Here is a 27,179-nt window from a genome sequence, read left to right as displayed (position 1 = left end):
TATGTATGTGTGGAATAAAGAATTTCTGAGACCTATTTTAGCTTAATATTTGACATAGTAAATTTTCTGCCTAATGATTCATTATACTTTGCCTAATACCTTTAAAATTAAAGCATATTTTTGCAGTTGATACTGTGTTCCCTCTGATGATATCCCAGACATTAATTATTGACTTTCAAGGAAACCATATTTTACACAAGTCACTGCTTAGCTTTTCTCACCTTTGTATTTAAGATGAAGAGATGGAATAGTCTTGCAGTTATTGTTTATGGGAATACTAGTGTAAGGAATGCCTTGTGTAGAGTATGTTATACCAGATTGACTTGTAAACAGGTGGTTCCAGGAATCAGTCTAAAACCTTCATAATGATGTGAATTATTTTTCTCTTTTGTGATATAATGAAATGTGTGTATTTTCTTAGTAAAAATTTTCTATGCATAAAAAAATTGGTTATGACTTTGTTTTTAAAGTCCAAGTTTTTAAAACTTGATGTTATTAAACCTTAAAACCCACCAGAATGCTTGACCCCTTGGGAGTAATTGTTAGACTTAAATTCAGAAGTGGAGCACTAGTTGTGCTCCTCATCTTTTTATTTCCTTTCGTCTGCTTTCTACTCACTTTCTTTCCTTGTACGTTAATCATAGCGGTAAAGGAATTATTTCTTCTCACCTCTTCTCTCCTCGGCACATACACATCCCAAATATTAAAGTACTAAATCAGGAACAATTACTAAGTCAAGAAGTGCTCAGCATCACCTATGAAGCCAACTTGCTGAAAAATAGACCCTGAATGAGAGCACGCCTCTAGATTTAAGGTGCATGTGATAGGAAATACGGAAGACAGGATATGTTCAATGATTCCACAGGGGTGCAATCAGCCAAGTTCAGAATTTGGGAAATTCTACAGGACAAATGACCCAAATGCTTCCACAAATAAATGGCAAGAAAAAGAGGAAAAAAAGAAACTTAAAAAGAGGGACTTAAGAGACTTCTACCAAGTGCAATGTGTAAATTATCGGATCCTGATTGAAACAAACCAACTGCATATGAGACATTTGGGGAATAATTAGGGACATTTGAACATTGAGCAGTTATTAGATATTAATAAATAAGGATGCTATAACAAATTAGATATTAAGGAGTTGTTAACTTTTAGGTGAGACAATATTGTAATTTAAGTTTTTTAAAGAACTTTTTAATTTTAAAAACTTTATATTTTAATTTTCTGACTTACAGAAGTAGGCTTCAGCTGGATTAAGCAGTGGTGCAGTGGATAGAGTGTTGGCCTTGGACGTGGAGGACCCAGGTTTGAAACCCCAAGGTCGTTGGCTTGAGTGTGGGGTTACCAGCTTGCATATGGGATCATAGACATGACCCCATGGTCACTGCTTAAACCCAAAGATCACTGGGTTGGCCGGAGTCCCCCTCCCCGTCAAGGCACATATGAGAAAGCAATCAATGAACAACTAAGATTCTGCAACTAAGAGTTGATGCTTCTCATCTCTCTCTCTTAAAAAAATAAATAGGCTTCAATAGTTATGAATTGATATGAAAAATTTGAATGGTGACTGGACTTGATATTGTCTTTTTCTGATAATAATATGGTTGTATTTTTAAGTCCTTTTATATTTATATGCTGAACTGTCTGTCTACCATCATTATGTAATGGTGCAAAAAATTTTTTAAAGTTTTACTTACTGATTTTACAGAAAGAGGAGTGGGGGATCAATGAGAAGTTATCAACTCATAGTTGCTTCACTTTAATTGTTCAATTGCTTGTCATATGTTCCTTGACCCAACAAGCCCAGGGTTTGGAACTAGTGACCTCAGCGTTCCAAGTCAACACTCTATCCATTGTGCCACCACAGGCCAGGCAATACAAGGAATGTTTAAAAAGAATCTTTAAATACAGGTTTGTTTATGGGTAAAATGGCATTGTATCTGGAATTTGCTTTTGTAGGGACATGGGTTATAGGTACAAGAAGATGGACCAGATGTTACTAACTTGAAGGTGATGATTATATGTAAACAGTATTTCAAGCAAAAATCAGTGCATCTGATTTACAAAGGCACTTGAATTACTTTTTTCTAAATGTTAGAATTTAACCCAAAGAAGATTTTACCCTTTGAGGTTTGTATAACCCTGTGGCTATGCTGTGCTGTACCTAAGAGAACACGCCTACAATGCTTGTGGCGAGTACACAGTGGCAGCTTCAGATTTTTAAAAAGTTTTTATTTTAAATTATTGTGTTAGCATGGATTCAAGTGTCCCACTCAATATAACTTCCTCACCCCCACCCCCTTGTCCCCATTATACCCCCGTTGCCCTCCTCCCCTAATTCCCTCCCGCCTTCCCTTTGGGATTTACTGTCCTGTTATCTGTATCTCTTGTGTTATGTATATATAATTTCACTAATCCCTTCACCTTCTCTGATCCCATCCCCTCATCCCCCTTCCCTCTGACAGCTGTCCCTCTGCCCGCCCCTCCCCGTGACCCTGCCTCTGTCTCTATTCTTTTCCTCAGTTCACTTTGTTCATTAGATTCCACATATGAGATCATATGATATTTGTCTTTCTCCGCTTGGCTTCAGCTTTAGATTTTAATCAAGCATTCCCGTGTGTTCTCGGAATGGAAAAGTGGAAAAACAGCTGAGACTCATGATCACCAGTACTGCTGATGTGAACTCTGATTCAAATATACATTGCTTTCGCCTCTTAAGGCACCTCAAGCTTAAATTTTTAGGTTCAGTGGCTGAAAGATTCGTCCGAACGAAAGAATAGAAATTACACAACTACGTGCATGAGTGAAGCGCAGGGACAGCACGCTTGATTGAAAACAAAACACAGAACAGTTTTCATTCTTGGCGCTCTGGCCTTCACCGGTTCTGCCCCCTCCTACTCAGCGAATTGGTGCGGGCAGAAAGGAGGAAAGGGACCCAGGGAAGGTGTCTCGGGCCCGCGCCTAGACTCCCCGCGCGGAAGCGCAGAGTGGGGGCCACCGAGCGCGGACCTCCGGCGCGTCCTAGAGCGGCGGCGCGCGCACACAACCTGCGGCGCACTTCCGTCCGTGTCCATCGCCACCCGCGGATTGCTGGGCCTTGCTGTGGGCTTGCGCCTTCCTCGGCACCCGTCACGGGCCCTGGGGAGTGGGTGAGTGGTGCAGGGCGCGCCGGAGGGGGTCGGGCCGGGGTCTGCGCCGCCGCGGCCTCCCACGCGGGCCGGCGCGCGCGCTTCCCCCCGACTCGCGGCCCGGGCCGCGCGCCGAGCACCCAGGCCAGGGAGCGTCCGGGAGCCAACGCGCGCCTCGTCCACCCCGCGGGCGGCAGCCTCCCCTGCCCGGCGCTCCTGCCGCCGCCCACCCATCCTTTTGGGACACTGACCTGGAGGAGAGCTTGGGCTCGCTAGTGGCCCGAGAACTGGCCTCTGGCCCTGTCTCTCCAGGCCACGGTTCTTTTTTGTTTAAAATGGAGGATGGCAGTGTCTGCCCTGCCTGCACCACGGGGGTCGCAGAGTGGGCTCTGCCTGCCGGGACGCTGGTTCTCAACCCAGCAGCCCTTAGAGTCCTTGGGGGGAGCTTTCCAAATGCCCAGGCCCCAGAATCACCAGGTGGTTGTGATTTGCAGCCAGGGCGGAGAACCACCGACCCAGAGTGACAGTACCGTGGCCCCGTGCTGTGTTCCGGACAGAATGTGCACTTGTGGTTCAGGGCGAGTTGTGGTCAAGAGAAAGCAAGCGGCTGTAGTTTTGTCCAATAAGATAGGGACCAAAATCTGGTTGGGTTACTTTTGATAACTAGTGCCTAGAGTGGTCCGTGCCACAAGATATGCACCACTGATTAAATAATTAATTTCTGATTACTTCCCGACCTAATGGAGGGGTTTTGATTTACTCTGTTGTTATTTGATTTTTATTATGGAAACTTTCTAACATATACGGAAAAATTCCCAATTCATGAGCAATTAATCATGTTTTATCTATTACTCTCACCCCCTAATGGATTATTTAAAGCAAATCTGAATGTTCCATTTCATCCATTAAATATTTGTTTATATGTATAAAACACAACTCTTTTTTAATATACAAAGCCATTATCGATCTAACAAGCATTTTGTGTTAACAGCTCTCCAGCTGGCATTCACATTTCCCCAATTCTCTTCTTTCCATTATCAGTTTCTCCAAAGCAGGATCCAAACATCTCTTAAATCTGTTCTAATCTCTTTATCCTCTCCTTTATTTTTCCCCCCTGTACAGTACTTTACTTGGTTAAGAAACCAAATCATTTGTCCTTTTAAGTTTCTAGCGCTCTGGATTTGGCTTTTTCCCTCCCTGCCGTGTCCTTTAGGTAAACTGGTATTTAGATTACAGCCTTAAAAGATCAGTTTCTACTTTTTGGCAAGAAAATCTGATAGGGTTTCTGTGTCTTTCATATCCTATCTCATCAGGAATTAGATAAGGTCTTGTCTGTCTTGTGTTAAGATTGATGGATCAAAAAAAAAAAAAAAAAAAAAAAAGAGATTGATGGATCAGTGGGCCCCTTCTGTAAAGATCGCACCACAGGGTAAGGAAATAGTTGACCAGGGAATTACAGAAGGATGCCAGCTAATAATTGCAGAAGGAATGAGAGAATATCACCTTTTGGCAACCCCTAATGGAATAATGGATCCTGGCAATAATCCTTAGTGGCTGTTAACATCAGAAAAACAGAGACAGCCAGACAGTGTGTGCTTCCTTATGGAATACCACTCATCAGGTATTCTTGAATGAATACTTAAGTATTCTTGGATGATGAGTAGGGGCTATAGATGAAATAAGATTGGCTATAAGATAGTTGTTAACTATTGAAACCCTGTAATGGATGTGTGGCAATACAGTATACTAATCTCTCCTTTTGTATATGTTGGACATTTTTCATAATAAAAGGTTTTTGTTTTGTTTTGTTTTTTTAAAGATTGACTAGTTGACTAGTGAGTTCAAGTTAGCCTGTTCCATCCATTATAGTTCTCCATTATTTTTTCACTAAGTGGTTCTTAAATCTGACTGCACATTAGAATCACAGGGGAAGAATTTAAAAACAAAACTAAACTAAACTAAAACATATGTCTCACTTGCAGAATTTCCTGTTTAATTGTTCTGGGATGGAGCCCAATCATTGATGTGATTCAAAAGCTGATTCTAATATGCTCCAGGGTTACATACCGCTGGCCTAGATCCATTATTGTTAGGGATTGAAATGTGATTATATTTTATTATTCCTTCTGCATTTATTAGTTTTTAACCCTTTGAGTAGTGAGTTTTTTTCAGGCTCGCTGACTCCTGGAAATGAGTTTATTTTCAAAAAATGAAATTAGTTCCAGTTATAGGTTTATTACTTTAAAATCATGTTTGTTTGATAACCAATTTATGGAAACAAGAAGAACATACATTTGCCTTATTTAATGTTGCCGTACACATTTTTAAAATAAATCGATCATACTCTGGATGGTCAGGAGGCATGAGGACGAACATGAACGTTCATACTACTCATTCATATCTTTAACTTTCTTTTTGTTTAGTTTCACCTGTCTTGTGAACTGCAATCCAATAGGAAACCTCTGCAGATTAAACTGCCTAATTATCAACGGAAGGTTTGATCTTGGAAGTGAAAATGTGAAGTAACACATGGAAGGGACACTAGCAGTAACCTAAAGGCTCATGTGGGGTAGGGAGGTGTGTGTAAGGTGGGGGTGGGTTAGGGGGCGCTGACTGTATCCCTAATGGAAAGAAAGATTGGGTGAATTGTAGTTAGAAGAGTATGTTCAACCTTATGACACATCTTAAAAAATCATAAATGTTAAATATAAAATAAATTAAAATTAAATAGATCAAATACTGTTTATTGCAATAAAAAAATTTTAAAAGAAAAAATAATCTCTCCCCACTACCACCATTTTAATCAGCCCTCAGATAACTGATATGGTGTATATCATCCACACCGGACTTTCTCTGTCTCATATAAATGTAGGAGTTTCGGATATTGTTATAAAAATGAAGTCATGCCATAGCTATCTGTAACTTTTCTCACTGTCATTCCTCCAGGACAAGAGTTACAGACCTGACTTAGCTGCAGAATAAATAGTTCATGGTAAGAATGTATAATAAAACATAGATTATTCTGTAAGATTTTTTTTTTCCAGATTGCTTCCAAATTTTATCCCCCTTAAAAGTACTGCAGTAAGCATCACTGCATAGCTTCTTTATTTCTGTAGGGTAGGTTCCCAAAAATGGAAATGCTGGGTTAAAGTGTGTTGTTATTAGGGGCATCGTTATTACTGGTAACATATATTGCCAGATTACTCTTCTAAAACTTAATAGCCATTCACAGCTCCTCCACTAGTAACTTATAAGTACCTATTTTCTCTGTTTTGGTTAGCCCTGGCTAGCATTAATATTTGCCAGTTGGTGTGTGGAAAATGGTAATTTGTTTCTTTAATTTGCATTTGCTCTAACTACCTAGAGACAGAGCACTTTTCATACTTACTGGCTGTTTGAATTTATTCTATGAATTTCCTGTATATATCCATTTTTCTATTGTATCGGGCATTTTTTTTGTTGTTGTTTGTTTTTTTTGTATTTTGAATGCATTTGCATGAATATTTTTTTAGGGGCATTCACTCTTTATCATACAGTGCAAACGGTTTCTCCAGGTGTTTTTTTCATCTTTTGACTTTGAGTCTTGAGATATGAAAGTTTTTATGTAGTGGAAATGCCTATTTTTACTTTTTTTTTTTAATTTATTTTTTTTATTGATTTTTTTAGAGAGAGAGGAGTGAGAGAGAGAGAGAGAGAGAGAGAGAGAAGGGGGAGGAGCAGGAAGCATCAACTCCCATATGTGCCTTGACTAGGCAAGCCCAAGGTTTCGAACCAGCAACCTCAGTGTTTCAGATTGACGCTTTATCCCACTGCACCACCACAGGTCAGGCGAAAATGCTTATTTTTAAAATTTTTCTGTGTTTCCTGTCTTAAAATAAGGGCTTTCCCAGCCCCCAAATTATATAAATACTCTCATAATATTTTTAATGTACTTATTGAACCTTTTAAATTTAAATTTCTAAATCATGTGGGATGTATTTTTATATACAGTACAGTGAGAATCTTGCTTTACTTTTTTCTGCAAAAATAGCCAATTATGTCAGTGCTATTTATTAAATGTCACTCTTTTTATACTTTTGTTATATATTGATTCCCATAAATACCTAGATTTATTTCTATACTGTCTTTCTCTTTCACCTCTATTTTTGGTACTAATATTATTCTCTTTATACCTGATTAGTGTAGTAAGTGTAATATCTAGAAAGGTAAGTCACTACTCACTGCTTTATGTCATTTTCTTGTCCATTGTTAGACATTTATTTTTTCTTCCATGTTTTGATTGTTTTTTGTTCTAAGATCAATCACTCTCACTGGATATCTGATAGAATTTGCATTAACTATACCTATACTGATGAACATTTCTGTGATATGAAGTCTTACTAAGGAACCTAGTATCTGGGTCTTTTAGGGTCTCTTCCATTCTTGTTAACTTTATTTCTAGTGATTTAATAAGGGTTTTTTTTTTTCTCTTGGGATTGAAATCTTTCTCGGTTTTATTTTTATCTGGTTATTGCCAGGACAGAAAAGTTATTGACAGTTTTGTATATTTATCCAGCTTGCTGTCAGATTTTCTTATCTTAGTATTTTTTCTTGAAAATTAAATATATATATATATTTATTTTATTTATTTTTAGAGAGGAAGAGAGAAAGAAACATTGATTTCTTGTTTCACTTATTTAATACTCTAATGAACTGAACTACTCAGCCAGGGCTAAAACGACTTATTTTTGTTTTCTTCCCAGCCCTCAGTGTGGATTATGTATTTAGGTGTTTGAGTTTGTTCTCATTTATTCTACTTGATGTATGTTCCCATTACAGAAGTATTACAGAGATGGCAGCTGTGCCTAGAAACAGTGAAAAGAAAACGAGATGCTAAGAGTTGGCAGAAATCTACATACTCAACAGGTTATTGCTGATCACTTTTAATAGCATAAACCCACATCTCAACCTTCCTCTAGGGCAGTGGTTCTTAAACTTTTTGAAGTTGGGGTGCATTTAAAATCCTACAAATAATTGTAGGCGCACTATATACAAATTTCTGAGAAATATGTTATAATAATTAAGTCAGATATTAAAGAAAAAAATAGTATATAAAGTCCAAGCATGCTTTTATGGTAATTAAGTGAAATAAATATGACAAAATTAAATTTATTCTGACATTAAAATACATTTTTATGTTACATTTTTGAGTTATGCTTTTTAGAATTCATAAAAAAGAGGGGTTAAAAATTTTTTTAAAAAGTTATCTTTTTATATATATATATATAGATACATTCTAAGTAAGATTTAGTAAATTCAGCAGGTCCTGGCATGAATGTGTTAAGTTTTTTCATTCTTGTGTTTATGAGAAACATGAGCCTGATGTGTCCTAGCGATTTCTTCAGTGTTTGGGTATATATTTGAAAGGCAAACTCTCATTTCCTCATCAATACATTGAAGAATTCCTCTCTTTTTACTCTTGTGTTGAGTGCAGAAAACCCCCACCATACATATCACCTTAACTTTACACCAAACAAAGGATAGAAGAAACTTGCCTCCAGTCTTTCCAGGAAACATAGGGGTAGTGTAAACAATCCAGCACCACAGCTTAACAGCCTTTGCAACCTAATGAGGCAAGTGAGGTGGTGGGTTGGGCACACTGTCAGCTTACAGCCAATTCCCCACACCTCTGTCCCCCAAAAATCTAAACTCCAAAAACCCTGTTGGATTTTTGGTCCCCAACAGGCACATATTTCTCTGGAATACTATAGGGCGCACCTGGAAATCTAGGGTGCACCAGTGCGCCCTGGCGCACACTTTGAGAACCACTGCCCTAGGGGAATGAGACTCACTTGGCGTTACTCTAGTGCTGTGGAGTGTTGCTGTACTTTCGATCATTCAGAGAAGGAGCACACTGGATGTGAGGGCGATCTGGCTGCAACATGTCACCCCATTGACGCCAGGGTTGATTCGGCTGATCTGGCTGGCTAGGCGGGTGTCCCCTTCCTCCCTCACCGCTCCATGTGCTTCCCTACCGAAGCTGCACGCTTGGTTGAAGAGGACAACCTTCCCCGCTAGAGGAGAGGACCGTTCTTCAGTCAAGGGTATATGAGTAGCTGTGCTCCCCTGCTAGAACCTCCGAACAAGTCTCAGAGAAGGAGCACATCCCCATGGGCACCAACATACCATTTAGTAAATGTAATTAAATTTCATCTCAGAACCTCAAGTAGAGCGGTTATTGCTGTTAGTGTTTATTAGAAGGACTTGGAAATGCTCAGAAAGTACAGAATTCCTATATATTCTCTCACTCCTCTCCCTATTAGCATCTTGCAGTAGAGTGGTATTTTTGTTACAATTGATGAGCCACTATCGATACATTATTATTAACTAAAGTTTTCAGTAGGGTTCATTCACTCTTTGTGTTGTACATTCTATAGGTTTTGACCAGTGTATAATGACACAACTGTATTGCATCAGAAGAGTTTCACTGTCCTAAATACCAGTTAAGTCTCTCAGGAACCTGTTTTGGGTGATTTTGAGCAGCGATGTGAAATAACACCTAGGTGATCTTTCCACTGCAGGGTAGAAGATGTCTATGGATGTGACGTTTCTGGGGACAGGTGCGGCATACCCCTCCCCAACCCGGGGTGCCTCTGCTCTGGTTCTTCGGTGTGAGGGCGAGTGCTGGCTCTTTGACTGTGGGGAGGGAACACAGACGCAGCTTATGAAAAGCCAGCTAAAAGCAGGTTTGTGTGCATTTACCTATCTTTTTAATACCATCCATGTTCTGCTTCATTTTCTTGGCCTCCCTTGAGTCTGGGCTCTGTAACAGCACTCACAGTTGCTTCCCACTCAGTGCTAGAGTCCTGGTAAGACTTGGAAGGGCCCTGGGCACCTGGTATGCTCCTGAACCGTATTTATTTATTTACTTTCCATTCATCCTGTAAGTTTTGAGAGCAAAGATTTATAGAGGCTCAAAGTAAAGGATGGAGTGAGGCCCTGGCCGGTTGGCTCAATGGTAGAGTGTCGGCCTGGCGTGCAGGAGTCCTGGGTTCGATTCCCCGCCAGCACCCATCTGCTTCTCCACCCCTCCCCCTCTCTTTTCCTCTCTGTCTCTCTCTTCCCCTCCTGCAGCCAAGGCTCCATTGGAGCAAGGTTGGCCCGGGCACTGAGGATGGCTTCATGGCCTCTGCCCCAGGCGCTAGAATGGCTCTGGTTGCAACAGAGCAACGCCCCAGAGGGGCAGAGCATCGCCCTCTGGTGGGCATACCGGGTGGATCCCGGTTAGGCACATGGGGGAGTCTGTCTGACTGCCTTCCCGTTGCCGGCTTCAGAAAAATACAAAAAAAAAAAAAAAAAAAAGGCTGGAGTGAGATACATCAGGCATATTGGATGGACACTGCCCAAGCAAAGGAATAGTGTATACACTTATTTCCACCTGATGTAAGTACATGGTGTCTTCGGATTACAACAGTCTTGATGTATGACATTTCAAGTTTACGATGCTCACTTCCATAAAAATTTATAAAAACAGACGTGAGTAATTTTTTCTGTTACTATAGTACAGGGTACAGAACAGTATATTTATGTCCTTTTCCTTTTTCTGCAGCTTAGTTGTGTTTTTATGTTCTAAATTATGATTTTACAACTGTGTTAGGATAGGTAAGTGACTTAGGCTAAGGTATATTTCAATTTACACCAAAATCTGGGTTACATTACTATCATAGGAACAGAACTGTGCCGTACCCGAGGACACCCTGGGTCACGAGAGAATGCATTTAGATGTGCAGAAAAGGGAGAATTTTTTCCACTTGGTTATCAGGGTAGGCATCTCAGAGAAGGTAACTTATGTTGTTGAAGGAAGAGGAGGGATTCCCTGAACAGGGCAGATGAAGGGCATTCAGCCAGAGGGCACGCAGTGAGCAAAGGCCTAGCAGCTGGGAGGCCAGGGGCAGGGGTGAGGAGCCTTGGGGTGGAACCAGGCAGACCTGGCTTCCGGTCCCAGCTGTGTCTCAGCTTGTGACTTGAGCAGATCAGCAAACTCAAGCGTTACTTTCCTCATTTCAAAAATGAGAATAAAAACTTTATTCAGAAGACATGCTATGAGAATTATATATAACAGTAATCCCTTCTCTGTGTGGTGTCTCCTCATCAGTTAACTCTTAGCTTAAGTGCCATTTCCTCAGAGGCTTTTCCTAAACCTCTGGGGTTAAGTAGTTCCTTCCCTACCCCAGGCATCCTACAGCTCCTTTTTTTAACTTCTCAGCATCATCAGTATCTAAAATTATGTTATTTAAATAGTTGTTTTTGTGAGCACTATCTCCCTGTATTAAGCTCAGTGATCACTTGTGTACTTAAACGTTCAATAAATGCATGAACAACATATTCAGCACTCAGTACAGGGCCTCTGTCTTATTAGGTCTTGATAACTGGTAGTTATTGAAGTTGCTACTCCTATGATGCAACACAGTACGTGGCATTTGATAACTAAAAGAAAGATAATTCTAGCATCCAAGGATCTCTTGGTCTATTGGGGGAAAATGACATGCAAACAGTCATGATATAATGTGATAAGTAGAATAATGGAGGTGTTTTCTAAGTTCTTTTAGAGTATGAAGAAGGGACACTAACTCTATCCGGGTGTTCAGATAGAGCATTCCAGAGATGGTAAGAGTTGAGCTAGGATCTAAGAGATGAATAGAAGTTTCTCTAGGGAGAGAAGTAGGATTGGACATTCAAAGAACACACAACAAAGTGAGCAACAAGTAAGGGAGTTTCCAGACACGTTTGGGGAATATTAAGCCATCCGGAGCTTTGAATACTTAGCTAGGATAGAAGAGAGATAAGAATGCTGAAAGAAATGAAGGCAGACTGTGGAGGCTTCTGTGATATGCTAAGGTGTTTGGACCTTATTATTCTATTAGCAGTAGGGAACCATTGAAAGTTTTTAAGCAGGGGGTAATATGGTCTGACTTGTGTTTTAGGACAGATTTTTCCTATGGTAGATGTGTTGGCAGGAAGAGAATAGCATCAGGGAGACCAGTTTCAAGGCAGTTGCATTCATCTAAGAGAAGAGAGAGGTGATGTTGAAACAGGAAGAAGGGACAGGGATGAAGAGGAGAGACTTAATCTAAGAGATACTTGTAGAGCTAGCAGAAGGTGGTGATTGATTGAATGGCTTAAGGCAGAGGTCCCCAAACTACGGCCCGCGGGCTGCATGCGGCCCCCTGAGGCCATTTATCCGGCCCCCGCCGCACTACCGGAAGGGGCACCTCTTTCATTAGTGGTCATCCGCATCCTGTGCTCCTGGAGTCCTGTATGTGGCGGCATCGCTCACATACAGTACTACTTCCAGTGACGCGGGACGCACGTGTCATGGCTCCGGAAGCACATCATATCACTTGTTACGGCTAGCAGTGACAAATATGGAACCGGACATTGATCATCTTATTAGCCAAAAGCAGGCCCATAGTTCCCATTGAAATACTGGTCAGTTTGTTGATTTAAATTTACTTGTTCTTTATTTTAAATATTGTATTTGTTCCCGTTTTGTTTTTTTACTTTAAAATAAGATATGTGCAGTGTGCATAGGGATTTGTTCATAGTTTTTTTTATAGTCCGGCCCTCCCATCGGTCTGAGGGACAGTGAACTGGCCCCCTGTGTAAAAAGTTTGGGGACCCCTGGCTTAAGGTGTAAAGAAGTCAAGAATTATTGAAGTTACAGATGGTTATGTTCCAGACCTGGGTGTTATGAAGAGAGCAGTTAAAGGAAGGAACTAATCAATATCACTTGGGACATGTGGCCCCAAGGTGTACATAGTTCAACCCTAGTTATTTACTCTCTTGTGCTGAAACCTTGAGATGAGGGCAGGTACTATGCTTTATGTCCCTTAGGTCCTACAGGTGTTTGTTTCATGAGAGTGGAGCCTGTACCATTCAACTGTTTAGAGAGTAGGGGTGGAGGTGGCAGGGTGATTAAAATAGAAACAAGAAACTGTCAAGTATGGGTACTAGAGGTTTGGGTATGGGGATAACTTTTTTTCTTTTTATTTAATACTGTATCAGTTATCTAATGCTGCAAAGCATTACAAATTTAGTGTCCTATTTGCATTTATTATAGTTTCTGTGGGCCAGGGAGTATCCTACTTGATGGTTTCACTTGCTGTTATTGGCTGAGGCTGAGATCTCATCAGAGGGCTCAAGTGGGGAAGACTCTGCTTCCGAGATCACTCAGGTTGTTGGCAGAATCCTTGCTGTTGTAGGACAGAGGCTTCCCACAGCTCCTAGAGGCTTTCTGATCATGTGAGTTTCTGCTTCATGGTAGCTTGGAGTAGTACCAGCAAGAGGGAAAGAAACTCAAGAGGAAGTCTACTAGCAAGACAAAGTCTTTTTTTTTATCTTATTTTTATTAATTTTAATGCAGTGACATTGATAAATCAGGGTACATATGTTCCGAGAAAACATCTCCAGATTATTTTGACCTTTGATTATGCTGCATACCCCTCACTCAAAGTCAAATCGTCCTCTGTCACCTTCTATCTGGTTTTCTTTGTGCCCCTACCCTCCCCCCATTCCCTCCCTCTCCTTCCTCGCCCCTTCCCCACCCCTCCACCCCACTCCCTGTTACCATTACATTCTTGTCCATGGCAAGACAAAGTCTTAAAACAACCTAATCACATTACATCTCTGTGTCATAGTCTACTGGTTAGAAGCCAATTACAAGTACCACCCACACTCAGGGGAGGACATGAATATCAGGTTATTAGTTTCTCTCAATAACCCAATATAGGCTTACCATTAGTTGATTCATTGAAACCCTTTCAGTTTATACTACCTCCTGGGGTAATAATATTTTATGAGATTCATAAGGAAGTACTTCGTATTTATCCAAACATACTACTTTCAAGCTTCCATGGTTTTAATATGCTCAATAAATGTATGAATAACACCTTCAGCATAGGTTTGCCATGTCTATTTCTGCCATAATTTTAAAGACTGAGCTTAAGCTTTCCTTTGTTTCCCTTTAAAAATAATTATAGAAAGTATACATATTCATTGTAAAAATTCAAACAAAGCAGGAAAGTATAAATAAAAGCCTAAATTCGTGTCTTATAGGTAAAATTTCTGTACGTGTAGATATGGTAATGGTATAGGCATATTTATGTGTGTGTGTGTGTAATTTTGCATAAATGGAATCACACTATATACTCCATGTAACCTACTTCTTTCAACTGAACCACATATATGAAGACTAGACTGCAGATACTCTCCTAGGGCAGTGAGTAGACTGCATCATCCCCTAGGGGATGCTTAGTATTTCACTCCTCCATGGATGACATATTCTTGTTCTTAAATGAAAGGGAACTCATGCATTTTTCTTTCTTCATTTGATAGCTCCCTCTTACCTTTGATAATTGTGGTTGCTATTTCTTCTCCCTCTGGAATCAAGTTTCTGGAAAAATGAAATGTTTGTCGTCCCTGAGACTGTGATAACTGTGGGAAACAATTTCTTACTTGATTTGGCTCACTTACTTTGGGTTCACAGGTTGTTTTGGTGTTCAGTTTCTCTGTTTTGCAGTAGACAGGGAGAGGGCCCCGAAAGTCCTCTGTGGCACTTCTGAGGTCAGCGTGAGGTCAGGACTGAGCAGCCCCCATCGTTCTGCTGTCTGCAGAGGCCTCGGGTCTCGCTCTGAGCCCAGACAGCAGGAAGGGGAAATGCAAGGGTTCTAAAAGTCAAAAACCAGCAAAAACAAGGACTGAAAAAAGAAAATAAAAAGGAGCATATTGAGGAAACTTCTCGAGTGCCTCCTGGGGATCCTCAAGGTCCAGAATCAGCCTTTGCCCAGTCTGTCGTTCTGTGGCACAGAGCCTGGGCTCGGGGAGTAACTGGAAGACAGGATGGAGAACGCTTGTGGTTTGCTATCACAGGACAAATCACATTAGTAAACTATTCCTGTTCTTTATTGGTATCAATAAAGTCTTCCACTCTTTTATGGTAGCAAATGTTTGAAATAGGTGGGCCATGAGCTCGGACCAGAAACCTCTGTTATACTACATATGTGTTATTGAGGCTAATTTTAAAATGCTGATGTAGCATCCTGCCACATGCTAGCAATAAATTCAGTTTACCATTAGGTAAATCAAGTTACAGCCTAGGCCAGTGTGGACTGAAAAATCCATCTGTTAGTTCAGCATGAAGGGAAGGGATGGGCCCATGCACCTTTACGTAACACCACAGGGGTCTGCCCTCTGGTCTGCATTCTTATGTCTCTTGCCCACCTCCTCCCATCTCAGTTCTTCACCCTGGTGCTCTCTGACCCCCCTCTTTCTCCCTCTTCCCTTGCCTCTCCCTCCTTTATCATCTTCCTATTCCTCCTCCTCCGCCAACCTCACTCAGACAGACAGGCTTTGACTTGGTTAGTTAATCTCTGTCCGGCCTTAAAAGGCAGTTTTGGTTCAGGCACTAGCCCATTGGAGCCAGGGGAACTTGTTTTGCTGGAAATACATACAGTATTTGCTGTTCTCAGTGGTACCAGTAGGGGGCACTGTAACGGTCAGATGCTTTTTTTGTTTGGTTTTTTTTTTTTGTTGTTGTTGTTAAAAAGGAACACTTTATTCATCTATACATTATAAAAGCAAGCAAAATCAGAATGTTTTCCTCAGCCATCCTTTCCACATTTTATGCAGCTTTCGTGAACTATAAATCAATGATTTCTTCATGCAGCAGTGAAAAGGCCTTTGGTGCTCTGTCTCAGACTAGAAGGTCTCACGATTGCTGAAAGCCCTAGTCGCACCACCTCTCCACAGTCAGGATCATGAGCAAGTTGTAATAAAGTTTCTTCCACATCTCTGTTTTTTCCAGGAGGGTCCATAATATGGTTTATTTGTTGCTATAACACTTTGGGCAATGTCATTAGCTGAGTGAATTGTCCTTCTGGGCTTTTATCTATCTCCAGTCTGCCTTGCTGGACTTTATACGCCACTTGTGGATTCTCCTGTAGTATGTTGCCATACAGCTCACGAAAGTGGGCTACGTTGGGCTTTACAGTATTCAACATTTTGCCTTATCCTCTCCAACCGCCATCCGAAAGTCGCACTTTAGAGCGCTGGCACCCACTTCTAATTAATTTCTCCAAGAATCACTCAACTGGCAATTAAACTTCTTCACTGCTTTGTCTTATTCCTAGAAGTTCAGACAATTTGACATTGAAAGAAACCCATTCTCTCTCTTACACAAGAGTGCTTGAAGGTGTTTTTCATTCCATGGTCAGATGCTTTTGACTCGATGCTTACCTAGTTCCTTAAGTAAATTATTTTGGTACACTTCCTATTCCAACTTTTTTTTTTTTTTTTGTAAGAGGATATATAGGAAAATACTTTGAAAACTATAACACTGTGTAGTTCAAATCTGGTTTATGAAAAAGTCTTATTAAAACCATCTAGTAAAATAAAGCGTGTCTTTATTGCTTCTGAAATCACGTAGAAAAATATAAAAAAATAAAATTATGGTGTTAAGTAAAACTCTAAATTCATTTTAGTGTTTTCTATGTAAGTTGTTATGTATGTTTCAGGTAGCATTGTGTGCAAATTTATTTCTGAAAAATTCCCAATTTTATTTTTCTCCCTCAATCGAAAGGGAGAATTACCAAGATCTTCATCACGCATCTTCATGGAGACCATTTCTTTGGCCTTCCTGGCCTGCTCTGCACAATCAGCCTGCAGAGCGGCTCCGCGGTCACCAAACAGCCCATTGAAATCTACGGCCCTGCCGGGCTCCGGGACTTCATCTGGCGAACCATGGAGCTCTCACACACGGAGCTAGTCTTCCCGTACGTGGTCCACGAGCTGGTGCCTACAGCAGACCAGTGTCCTGCAGAAGAGCTGAAAGAATGTGCACACACGGATAGAGCAGACACCTCTCCCAAAGAGGGACAAGGAAGAACTATCTTCTTAGACTCAGAGGAAAATGCATACCTTCTGGTCGATGATGAACAGTTTGTTGTAAAAGCATTTCGCCTCTTCCACCGAATTCCTTCCTTCGGGTTTTCGGTCGTAGAGAAGAAGCGCCCCGGTAAACTCAATGCGCAGAAACTGAAAGACCTCGGTAAGTGTTTGTTTTCCTCTTTTCATCAATCAAGCTGTTGTTAACTGAAGCTGTGAGAAGTGTCATAGTAACCTTCCTTTCCTGTCTCCCATGCCTAAGACTGACGTTTTCTTCATTTAGTTCCTTTGCCTAAAGTTAGCTTATTAAGGAAAATTCCCAGGGTCAAAAGATGCTATTCAGAGCAGAACCCAGGTACATGTTTGAGTCCCTCTCTCTCCAGCTCCTCTGATGCCTGTTCTTAGTCTGCCTTGTTATCTTCAGTTTGCTCTATCCTCGTAAGCCGGGTAGCTGTTGTTGTCTCAGGTCTAGGCTTTTATTTTTTCATGTCCGCCTCTTGAAATATGTTTTCAGTGACATCTTTGGCCTGAGAACTTTTCTGTGTCTTAATCTTGCACCTGCAACCAATGGCTTTCAGGGTTTTCCTTTTCTACCTTCATTACATTAATATGGTGTTCAGAATACTTTGTCTCAACCATTTTACATACCTGGGTGTCCTGTGGAGACACTCTTATATTGGGAAACTTCAAGCATGATCTATGCTGGAATTAGTAAGCACTTTCTCTTTGTTTGTAGGTATTGTCCAGAGCGATAATCAGGTACTGTTCTAAATTAGTATGAGATTTAAACCCAATTTGGTAAATGTGGAACTGCCCCCTATACATGAAGATTGGTTATGTATGATTGCCTGAAATGCCCCTTGACCTCGTGATCCAAACAGTCCTAACAGTTTTTTTATTGTTATTCAGTTTGTAGTACCTTGTCATTATTTAAATGGACTCTTTAATTTTGCCCAAAGATGAGCTTATCAAATAAAGCACTCTCAAAACTGTTACTCCCATGCACCACAGAGCATCAAGGCTGTTTTCTTGACTGTAAGAATGTTGTAGTGGGACTTAATAGCTCAAAATCTATCTGATACATGTGCTTGGGAAATGTTTTAAGTGATACGGCATGGCCAACACAGAACTTTTAATAATGTATAAATATCCAGCTTTCCTCAAATAGTAAAATATGTACTTATAAAAATTATGAAAAGAATTAGATGCCTTTTCCATTTGCTATTTGCTGTGCTGTTAAAACAGACTCTCCTAACAAGCCGTCAGTTTCATTCCCATGATGTGATGTTATCTGCCTTCTGTCATCAGGTGTCCCGCCAGGTCCTGCCTATGGGAAGCTGAAAAACGGAATTTCTGTTGTTCTGGAAAACGGAGTTACAATTTCTCCTCAAGATGTCTTAAAAAAGCCTATTGTTGGAAGAAAAATCTGCATTTTGGGTGACTGCTCTGGGGTTGTGGGTGACGGAGCAGTGAAGCTGTGTTCCGAAGCAGACCTGCTCATCCATGAAGCCACCCTGGATGACACCCAGATGGACAAAGCAAAGGAGCACGGCCACAGCACGCCACAGATGGCTGCAGCCTTCGCCAAGCTGTGCCAGGCGAAGAGGCTCGTTCTGACTCACTTCAGTCAGAGGTACAAACCAGTTGCCTTGGCCAGAGAAGGAGAAACAGATGGGATTGTAGAACTAAAAAAGCAAGCTGAATCAGTGTTAGATTTCCAAGAAGTGACTCTAGCAGAGGATTTCATGGTGATTGGCATTCCGATCAAGAAGTGAAACCAGTGTTCCTGAATGCATACCCACATGTCCTGATTATGTTACTGAACTTAACAGTCAAGTTGTTTTTGTTGTTGTTGTTGTTGTTGTTGTTCTAAAATTACTTGGGTCCCAATAATCCTAAAAAGGATGGAGTTTCATTGCTGAACTGACTCAGCAGTGAGTGGGAGCAAGCTTTTTGATAATAAATCATTTTAAAAGGAAAAAATAGTATCCTTTTCAAAGTCCAGATTTGACATAATGCTAGACTAGTCAGATGTACTTCATGTTTTGTGGCTGCTGCCTCAGCTGTACCCCAAGCACCCTGGGCTTAGCTTCTCCCCAGCTTTATTGCTGTTATTGCAAAGCACGCAGGGCTTAGCCCTCTTGGCTTAAAATGGTATTTTGGCAGTTTGTGTTGAATCTGTTCATGTTATTAACAATAAAGAGAAGTGTAATGAGACATTGGACATGCAGGATTGAAGCTGGCATGCTAAATCTTGAATTCTCTGCTGGAATACTGACTGCAGCGTCAGGCTAGGTGTTTACCCTTTCATCAATGTGTTGTTGAACTTTCTGGTTAGCTCTAAACCTGTGGTTCTCAGCTGAGGGTGATACGACTCCCTCAGATGGAGTTTTGAAATCGTGGGGGTGCTTGCTTTGGCAGCACATAGACTAGAGTTGGAACAATACAGAGATTAGCGTGGACCCTGTGCAAGGATGACATGCAAATTCATGAAGTGTTCTGTATTTAAAAAGGAAGGAAGTGAGGGAGGAAAGGAGGTAAATAAATTATAGGCATGTTTCTTGTCAGAATGACTGGGAGGTGGGGGGAGAATACTACTGGTATCTAGTCAGTAGGATCCAGGGATGCTAGATGCCATATGATTTGGGATGAAGAAGTCTCACTCCCAAATACAAATTGCAGGCCTGTTGAGGTACATAGCAAATTAAAACAATGTGAATATACTTTATCAAGATTCATGACATCATGAGTTGAACTACTAGGTAAATCAAATTCTACAACAAATCCTAAAGAACTAGCTAAGTGAATATGTTGGAATTAGAATGTCATATGAATTGACAAGTTTTAAAGAAAAGAAAAAAAGGCTCTCCTTGATATAAAAAATTATTTAACAGAAATGAGCTATGAGCTGGAGCTTATGAATCTGGAGGTAAAAAATGGTATCGGTTTAACTGAGTTTAATTTACATGTTCCTACTAATATTTTTAGCACAATTTTAATAGATGTTCTTTCGAGAGTAGCTTTTTCTTCTGAGCTGCCTCCTACCTCCTTTCTGCTATGGAGTATCTTTGACTCAGTTGCCCCACAGTCTTTCTCAAAATGCATTACATGGGAAGATAGTCTCAAGTACTGATTCATTCAAAAGGGTTCCCTAATCAAATCCGTTTGGGAAACATTTTATGCTGTATGATCCTGTGGGATTGTCCTAGTGCTCATTGATATATTTAAAACATTGCTGCTTGAATGGTCCTACACTAGCCTTTGGTGCCAGAAAGACCTTATTGCAGAGTCCCATGCTGTGCCTTGCGGTGGTGCCTGTGTGTCTGGAGCAGATTGCTTGCTGTCTCTGAGCTCTGCTTGCTCCTTTCTAAAGTGGGAAAAATAATACCTATGTCATGGGATCTTTGTGACGAATAAATAAGGCTGCATGGGAGCAGCATAGCACGTTGCTTACAGGTGTTGAGGAGCCTTGCAGCCCAGAGGCCTGTCAACTTGCTTGCACCCCCTTCTTAGTCCTTCTTCACCATGTACTATCTGTTACCATCTCAAGAACCTGGAGAGCTGTATAGTGCATATTTAGAAGTACTGCCATGTTTTCTACATTCAATTCCTTTGGGGTCTGGAGCTTCTCTAGTAAAAAAAAAAAATTAACTCACAAGAGAAGCAAATAAATAAAACAAGCTTTTTTATGTGATTAAAATATATATATATATATATATATATATATATATATATATATTTTTTTTTTTTTTTTTTTTTTTTTTTTTTTTTTGACTCCTGGATGGGTCTGACGTCCCTAGAGTAGTGATGATCAAGATGGGCCTAGTCACTCAAGATCTCAATCGTTCTGAAGCCGTCTTCAGAACGGTCTGATTCTGCCCTGCTCTAGGCTGTCGGCCTGCCAGAGTACCAAGTGTTACCAGACTTAATGTGCAGCTTGGTTTCTGAACTCAATTCAAACAAGCATTTATTAGACTCTTACTGTGTGACCAAATGTGTACAACAGGAAGTGGCTAATACGAGTGCCTCTATTGCTTGGAGCTCTTGAGGGTTAAGACTATATTTTAGTCACTTCTACCATCTTAGAAATACTCACCCATAGTAAGCACTCAGAAATGTTTACTGAATGAAATAAGATCATGATAGCATGACTGCACAAACTTAAGGACTTCAAGTTTCCAGACCTGAGCCTAGTTTGTTACATTACTGCATTTGCCCCAAATTTTCAGTTACCTGGTTTGGTGGTGCCTCATTCACTGAGCACCAACTAATTGCCAGACTTGACTGTACTGGGAGTAGGGAAATGAGGATATGACAAAATTCTAGTCATCCTGCCTAAGCAGATAAGATAGAGAAGTAAACAGCAATAAATATATAGTTCCTTCCAAAGTTGAAGCCGTGTGGTCTGCTGCTCCGTTTTGCTGCTCCTGAGCATTATTTGTTAGCTGACTTGAGCTGCGCCCTTGGAATCAGGCTCTATGAGTGTATACGTGCTACCCTCAGAGACCATGGGCATATCGGATCAGGTTTAGGGTTTAAGTCCATGGTAAGAACTCTTTCTTGGACTCTCTTCTGGTGTAGAATTTGAATTTGTTTTTAGTGGTAGGACACACTCTAGGAATTTGTGGAGCCGGAATTCAGAATGGAGCTTATATTGGATTTCCCAGAACCTATAATTTGTTTATGGTCATATGACTGTAAGAGCGGATTAGAATATTTATTGTGTCCAAACTTGTTCAATTCACTGAATCCTCTTTTGCCAAAGAATATTCATCTTGGAACACTGAGAAATCCTGTTCCTTAATACTTTCAAAATTATTGTATTTCTGTTTAAACCTGCACAATTTATTGAGGTATCAATCTCATATCTATACTTAGTATAATATTTTCTTTGTCCTAAACTGACTTTTTTTTTAATTGAATTTGTTGGAGTGACTGACATTGGTTAATAAAATCATACAGGTTTCACATGTGTAATTCTATAATATATCCTATGTATAAGGCATCGTGTGTTCACTGCCCCAAGTCTGGTCTCCGTCCATCACCACTTAGCCCCTCTCTATCCTTTCCTACCTCCCTCCACACCTCTTTCCCTTTGTAATCATTGCACTGTTTTCTGTGTCTATATAAACTGACTTTCAATAGTCAGGAATCCACAATCCCTGCTTATTCTAGATTTAAAATAATTCACTTTCTAATTCTCAAAAGGTGTTTAGACTTGCCCAAATAGACCTCATGTTAGCTCTGTCTTTTAATATTCATTCCTCATTGATATACTTTTAATAAACTTTATTTATTTTAAACAGAGAGGAAGGGGGAGAGCAAGAGAGAGGGAGAGACAGAGCATTCATTTGTTGTTCCACTTAGTGGTGTATTCACTGGTCACCTCCCATATGTGCCCTGGGACGCTCTAACTGACTGAGCTAACCCACCAGGGCTAATAAACTTTTAATCATAAAAGCAGCATAGGCTTGGTAGAGAATATTTTTTTACAGATTCAAGAAAGGAAGACAGTTATTCATAATCCCATCACCCAGAAAGCTACTACTTCTGGTCCAGTGGTCCTCAAACTGAAGTGTGAGTCAGTATTACTCAGAGTAGTCCATAGGTGGACAAGGACTTGTAGGTAGACAGAGATCCCACTTGGTTTCTAGCTCACACTTACTGCAGCGTGAGAGAGGCCCATTTCATTACTCCATCAATAGATGATACAGAGCATCATCAATTAGTGACCCTTCTAACATGTTTCTTCAAAGACATGAGTCTTATAAAGATTATTTTTGCCTACTAGGACAAATGACTTTATTATGTCTTTCAAACAGCACATATAATTCAACTATGATTTTTTTTTTAAAGTATTCTTATGCCAGCTTAAAATTTTAGTACTTTTTGCTTAAGAGGGTAAGAAATCCTTACTGCTACAAATATGCTCATGACAGATGTACAGTGAAGATATTTTTGTCTTCATAAAGGTATAAATTTATAGTGAAAGGTACTGTTTCTATCCTTACATAGTGATGGGTTTTTCAGGTAAAGAATGAGTCAGAGCACATTTTTCCTTATATGGGAAGAACAAAAAGGAAATGCTGGTAATGCTTTGAATGTTTGCTCTTGGCAGGATAAGAACAGAGTTACAGGGGGTGGGGTAGGATGATCAAGAAATTCTTGTCTTCGATTGTAAACAACATTTAAAACTTAAAAATAAATAGCACTTTATATTTATATTATATTAAATAAGGGGGAGGGAGTTAGTATATACCAGATGAATAGTTACAAGTGAAGGAAGGGATCTTAGTTAACTTTTTTTAGAGTGAATTTAGAGAGATAGAGAGAGGAGAGAGAGAGAAAGAAGCATTCGTTTGTTGTTTCACTTTGTTGTGCATTCGTTAGTTGCTTCCTGCATGTGCCTTGACTGGGGATCAAGCCCGCAACCTTGGTGTTTTGGGTTGACTAGCTAACCGGTTACGGTGGGATCCTTAGTGAGAGGTACAAAGGCATGGGGAGGGACACAGTCAGAGGACTATTTTTTTATAAGCTTAATAGTACTAGCACTATGTAATATTTTAAAGTACTTATGTGTGTTTGTAATCAAGTAGTTTAGAAGTACATTGAAACACCCACACATAAGTAAGACACTACTCTGAATAATCATATCAATTGCTGGTCTCCAATTTTTTTTCAAAATGGAAAGCTGAGCCTAGCACTCACCCCTTACCTGCCACTTGAAGCTTCTTAAAGGCCTTGCGGTAGCCACCCTTTCCAGCCCAATCTTCCCCACAGGGCCACGCGTTTTTGCAGTTCCAGTCACGTGGGCCTTCTCTTAGTCTTTTGTCAGAAGTTTCTGTTGCACAGTCCTGGCATGGACTGCTCCCTCTGCTCCCGGGGCCTAGAATATTCTTTGTCTTCTCAAGGTAACCCTTCCTGGGCCTCATGATCACAGCTCTGCAGTCACATCCTCTTGGAAGCCCCCCTAGACTTACCCTCTAGATAGCATGTTCCTCTCACAGCACCTGCACCCCACTTTCCTGATGCTTGTCACTTTATATTTTCATTTTGTTTGTGTACTTGATTGATGTTTCTCTTTCCCACTAGAACTGTAAGCTTCAGAAGAACAGAACTGTGTCTAATTTTGTTTACTTTGGTGCCCTAGCGCCTAGCTCAGTGCCTGGAATGTATTAGGCACTCAATAAATAGTAGCGACTGGCTCAACTTTTCTTGACATCCTTAATTCTATTAATGTTCAATGCCTCGTTCTCGTAAGAATTTTTTTTCCTAACTAACATTAAAAACAAACAAAAATCCCCACCCTTAATCTCTGAACTAAAACTGGGGAGAAAGAGATTGGTCACCTGTGACTTGAAGCAGGCGAATCCTTATAAATACTAATTCAAAAGCTTTAGCTTAGTGTCCTAAGATATGCAATTACCTAGAATCAGGGAAAGAACTGAAAAAGGAGTTAACTTACCCAAGAAACTGGGATGTTGGCTTTAGCTACACATAGGAAATTTGGAGCAAAGGTAAGGTCAGACCCCACAATGGGGCTTCCATACTCTTCAGAGTAGGGAAATGGTAAGAGAACCTGATAATTTTACAGTGGCTGCATTGTTTTGAAGCAAATACTTCTGTTTCCTCCAAACTTTCCTTTAAGTCAGCTGGACTCATAGCATTTGGGGATCCCTGCCCCACCCTGAAGACCACCAAACAAAAACAAGTTCTGAGTTCCATAACTGGGTTGACCTGGGGCAAAGGGGCAGCAGGAGTGAGGGAGTGAGACAGTTCAAAGCCAAGACTGCACAGGAGCTTGAGTCAGAGGCGACCACAAGGCAGAAGTCCCCAGGAATATTTAGAAAAGTGAAAAGAGGGTGCTGACCTTTACATAACCTATTAAATGGGGATGCCAGACAGGGGCTGAGCCAATTTCATATATACCTTAAAGCAGTGGTCCCCAACCCCCAGGCCGTGGACTGGTACCGGTCCGTGGGCCATTTGGTACTGGTCCGCAGAGAAAGAATAAATAACTTACATTATTTCCATTTTATTTATATTTAAGTCTGAACAATGTTTTATTTTTTAAAAAGGACCAGATTCCCTCTGTTACATCCATCTAAGACTCACTCTTGACGCTTGTCTCGTAAGTTCGACAATTTTATTTAAAAATACCACAGTTTTTACGCCGATCGCATAATTTTATTTTGTGCATTTATCCGTCCCACCCTAAAGGCCAGTCTGTGAAAATATTTTCTGACATTAAACCGGTCTGTGGCCCAAAAAAGGTTGGGACCACTGCCTTAAAGGACAGGGTAACTCTAGCTAACGTGGACCACACATTTCTGTGTCCTTGGTGGACATATTCTAAGGATTAAAAAGCTGTCATATTCAGGATAACAAGAGGAGAGTGCCTAAGTTTATCCAAAGTAAAAAAATTTCCACCCCTAAATAAAGCTAGCAGAAAAACACTTGCTCAGATGTCAGCATGCTAATTATACACCCAGCAGCCTTGGCAGGTACAAAGGTGAAATTCACCCGCAAAAAAGTAAAAGGGGGAAGGCAAGGGATCAAGTTGCCCAGCTATATATTAATAAATCCCCCAGTAACTTCCAGAAACTGCAGGCAGCCTCAGGTAGAGCTAAGCACCTGAGGTTCAGTGTCACCAAAATGAAACCAGGGTTATTTTCTCTAGGTGGTTCTCTACATTATTGTGCCTTCCAGAGATCATAGGCTTGTCTACGTGAGGTCGTATCTCTGTCAGACATCCTGGACTGGAGTTGACCTTGTAGAAGTACCCATGTCTGGGTAGGTACACCCGACTGCCAGCCCTCACTGGCCCACCAAGGGCCTGACAATAGAACTCATCTTCATACAGCCAGTGGATACTGGAACATGATCTGTTTCCTACCCCATAAGCCTTTACTGAAAGGCAGTGTAGTATACTTACAGTGGTCTTCAAAGTAGGGTATTTGTACCCCTAGGCAGGGGTCTCCAAACTTTTTACACAGGGGGCCAGTTCACTGTCCCTCAGACCATTGGAGGACTGCCAAATACAGTGGTCCTCTCACTGACCACCAATGAAAGAGGTGCCCCTTCCAATAGTGCAGTGGGAGCTGGATAAATGGCCTCAGGGGGCCACATTGCGGCCAGCGGGCCATAGTTTGGGGATGCCTGCTAGGGTATGCAAAGGCTTTTCTGAGGATACACAGGCATTACTTTCATATGAAATATTTCCTAAAATCGATCTTCCTAAGAACTCATGTATACGAAGTGAGTTGCTGGCTCCTTGCACAATGCTCCAGGCTGACAAACATCTGGGATACCAAGGAAAGGGATCATTGAAATTTTGGTATTGGGGTTGAAACATGAATGATTAGCTAAATTCTTTTGCAAGCTGGCTAATTTCCAATCTGTTGCTTTGAACAAAATTGAATGAGGACCTAATCAAATCCAGATGAAGGTGTATCTCATCTGTCCAATGATAGATTTTTAAAAATATCTTTATTGAGATGTAATTCACATACCATACAATGCAATGGGTTTTCGTATTTTAAGAGAGTTGCGCAATCACCACTATCAGTTTTAGAACAATTTCATTATTCTTCCAAAGAAACCCTTTACCCTTTGGCAGTCACTCACTTTCCTCTCAAGTTCCCCAACCCTAAGGTATTTTCTACCACTGATCTACTTTCTAACTAATTTACTTTCTGTCTCTATAGATTTCTCTATTCTAGGTATTTCTTAAAAATTGAATCATACAATATGTGGTCCTTTGTGACACTTCTTTCATTCAGCATAATATTTTCAAGATTTATCTGAGTTGTAGCTTACATATCAGTACTTCATTCTATTTTATGGCTAGATATTACATTGTATGAATTTACTACATTTATTTATCCATTTATCAGTCAATCCAATGATTGATTATTTATAAGATACCTATATTAGGAGTGAAAAGGAGAGATTGCTACAGATCTTATAAATAGTAAGTTAAAAGAGGATACTATAAGTAACTTTAATTTTAGGTAAAATTACTAAACAACTTTCTTAAGAAAATACACAGAATTGACACAAGAAAAATTGATAACTATTCATGTTTTCTACTTATGAAAGAAAGTGAATTTGTGGTTAAAACTCTTCTAA

General features: G+C 40.4%; 1 protein-coding gene and 1 non-coding gene across 15 annotated transcripts; both read left to right on the top strand.

Annotated features, from left to right (window-relative positions):
- Positions 1–2,908: 2,908 nt before the first annotated feature.
- ELAC1 (elaC ribonuclease Z 1) lies at positions 2,909–20,133 on the top strand. Of its 14 annotated transcripts, none has more exons than XM_066246978.1 (8): positions 2,909–3,149; positions 5,552–5,686; positions 6,075–6,120; positions 6,795–6,951; positions 7,947–8,033; positions 9,689–9,853; positions 16,744–17,211; positions 18,357–20,133. In XM_066246978.1, exons 6-8 carry the CDS (start codon positions 9,697–9,699, stop codon positions 18,821–18,823), a joined length of 1,092 nt encoding a protein of 363 aa, XP_066103075.1. In that variant the 5' UTR covers positions 2,909–3,149; positions 5,552–5,686; positions 6,075–6,120; positions 6,795–6,951; positions 7,947–8,033; positions 9,689–9,696; the 3' UTR covers positions 18,824–20,133. The 14 variants fall into 14 exon arrangements, with proteins under 14 accessions (XP_066103075.1, XP_066103068.1, XP_066103069.1 ...); XM_066246971.1 differs by having other exon boundaries at positions 5,552–5,705; positions 6,803–6,951; XM_066246972.1 differs by having other exon boundaries at positions 5,552–5,705.
- On the top strand, positions 19,454–19,557 carry LOC136315796 (U6 spliceosomal RNA). Its single transcript, XR_010727583.1, has one exon. It is a non-coding gene; the product is annotated as a U6 spliceosomal RNA (small nuclear RNA).
- Positions 20,134–27,179: the final 7,046 nt, after the last annotated feature.

Source organism: Saccopteryx bilineata, chromosome 11, assembly GCF_036850765.1.
Source record: "Saccopteryx bilineata isolate mSacBil1 chromosome 11, mSacBil1_pri_phased_curated, whole genome shotgun sequence".
Taxonomy (NCBI): Eukaryota; Metazoa; Chordata; class Mammalia; order Chiroptera; family Emballonuridae; genus Saccopteryx; species Saccopteryx bilineata.
This window is presented reverse-complemented; position numbering and strand designations above follow the sequence as displayed.

Bases quoted from the DNA above. Each gene is read 5' to 3' on its own strand.
- ELAC1 (XM_066246983.1), top strand. From the start codon at position 9,697: ATGTCTATGGATGTGACGTTTCTGGGGACAGGTGCGGCATACCCCTCC. The intron at 9,854-16,743 runs GTTTGTGTGCAT...CTCAATCGAAAG, and splicing joins GAAAAGCCAGCTAAAAGCAG to GGAGAATTACCAAGATCTTC. The intron at 17,212-18,356 runs GTAAGTGTTTGT...TTCTGTCATCAG, and splicing joins GCAGAAACTGAAAGACCTCG to GTGTCCCGCCAGGTCCTGCC.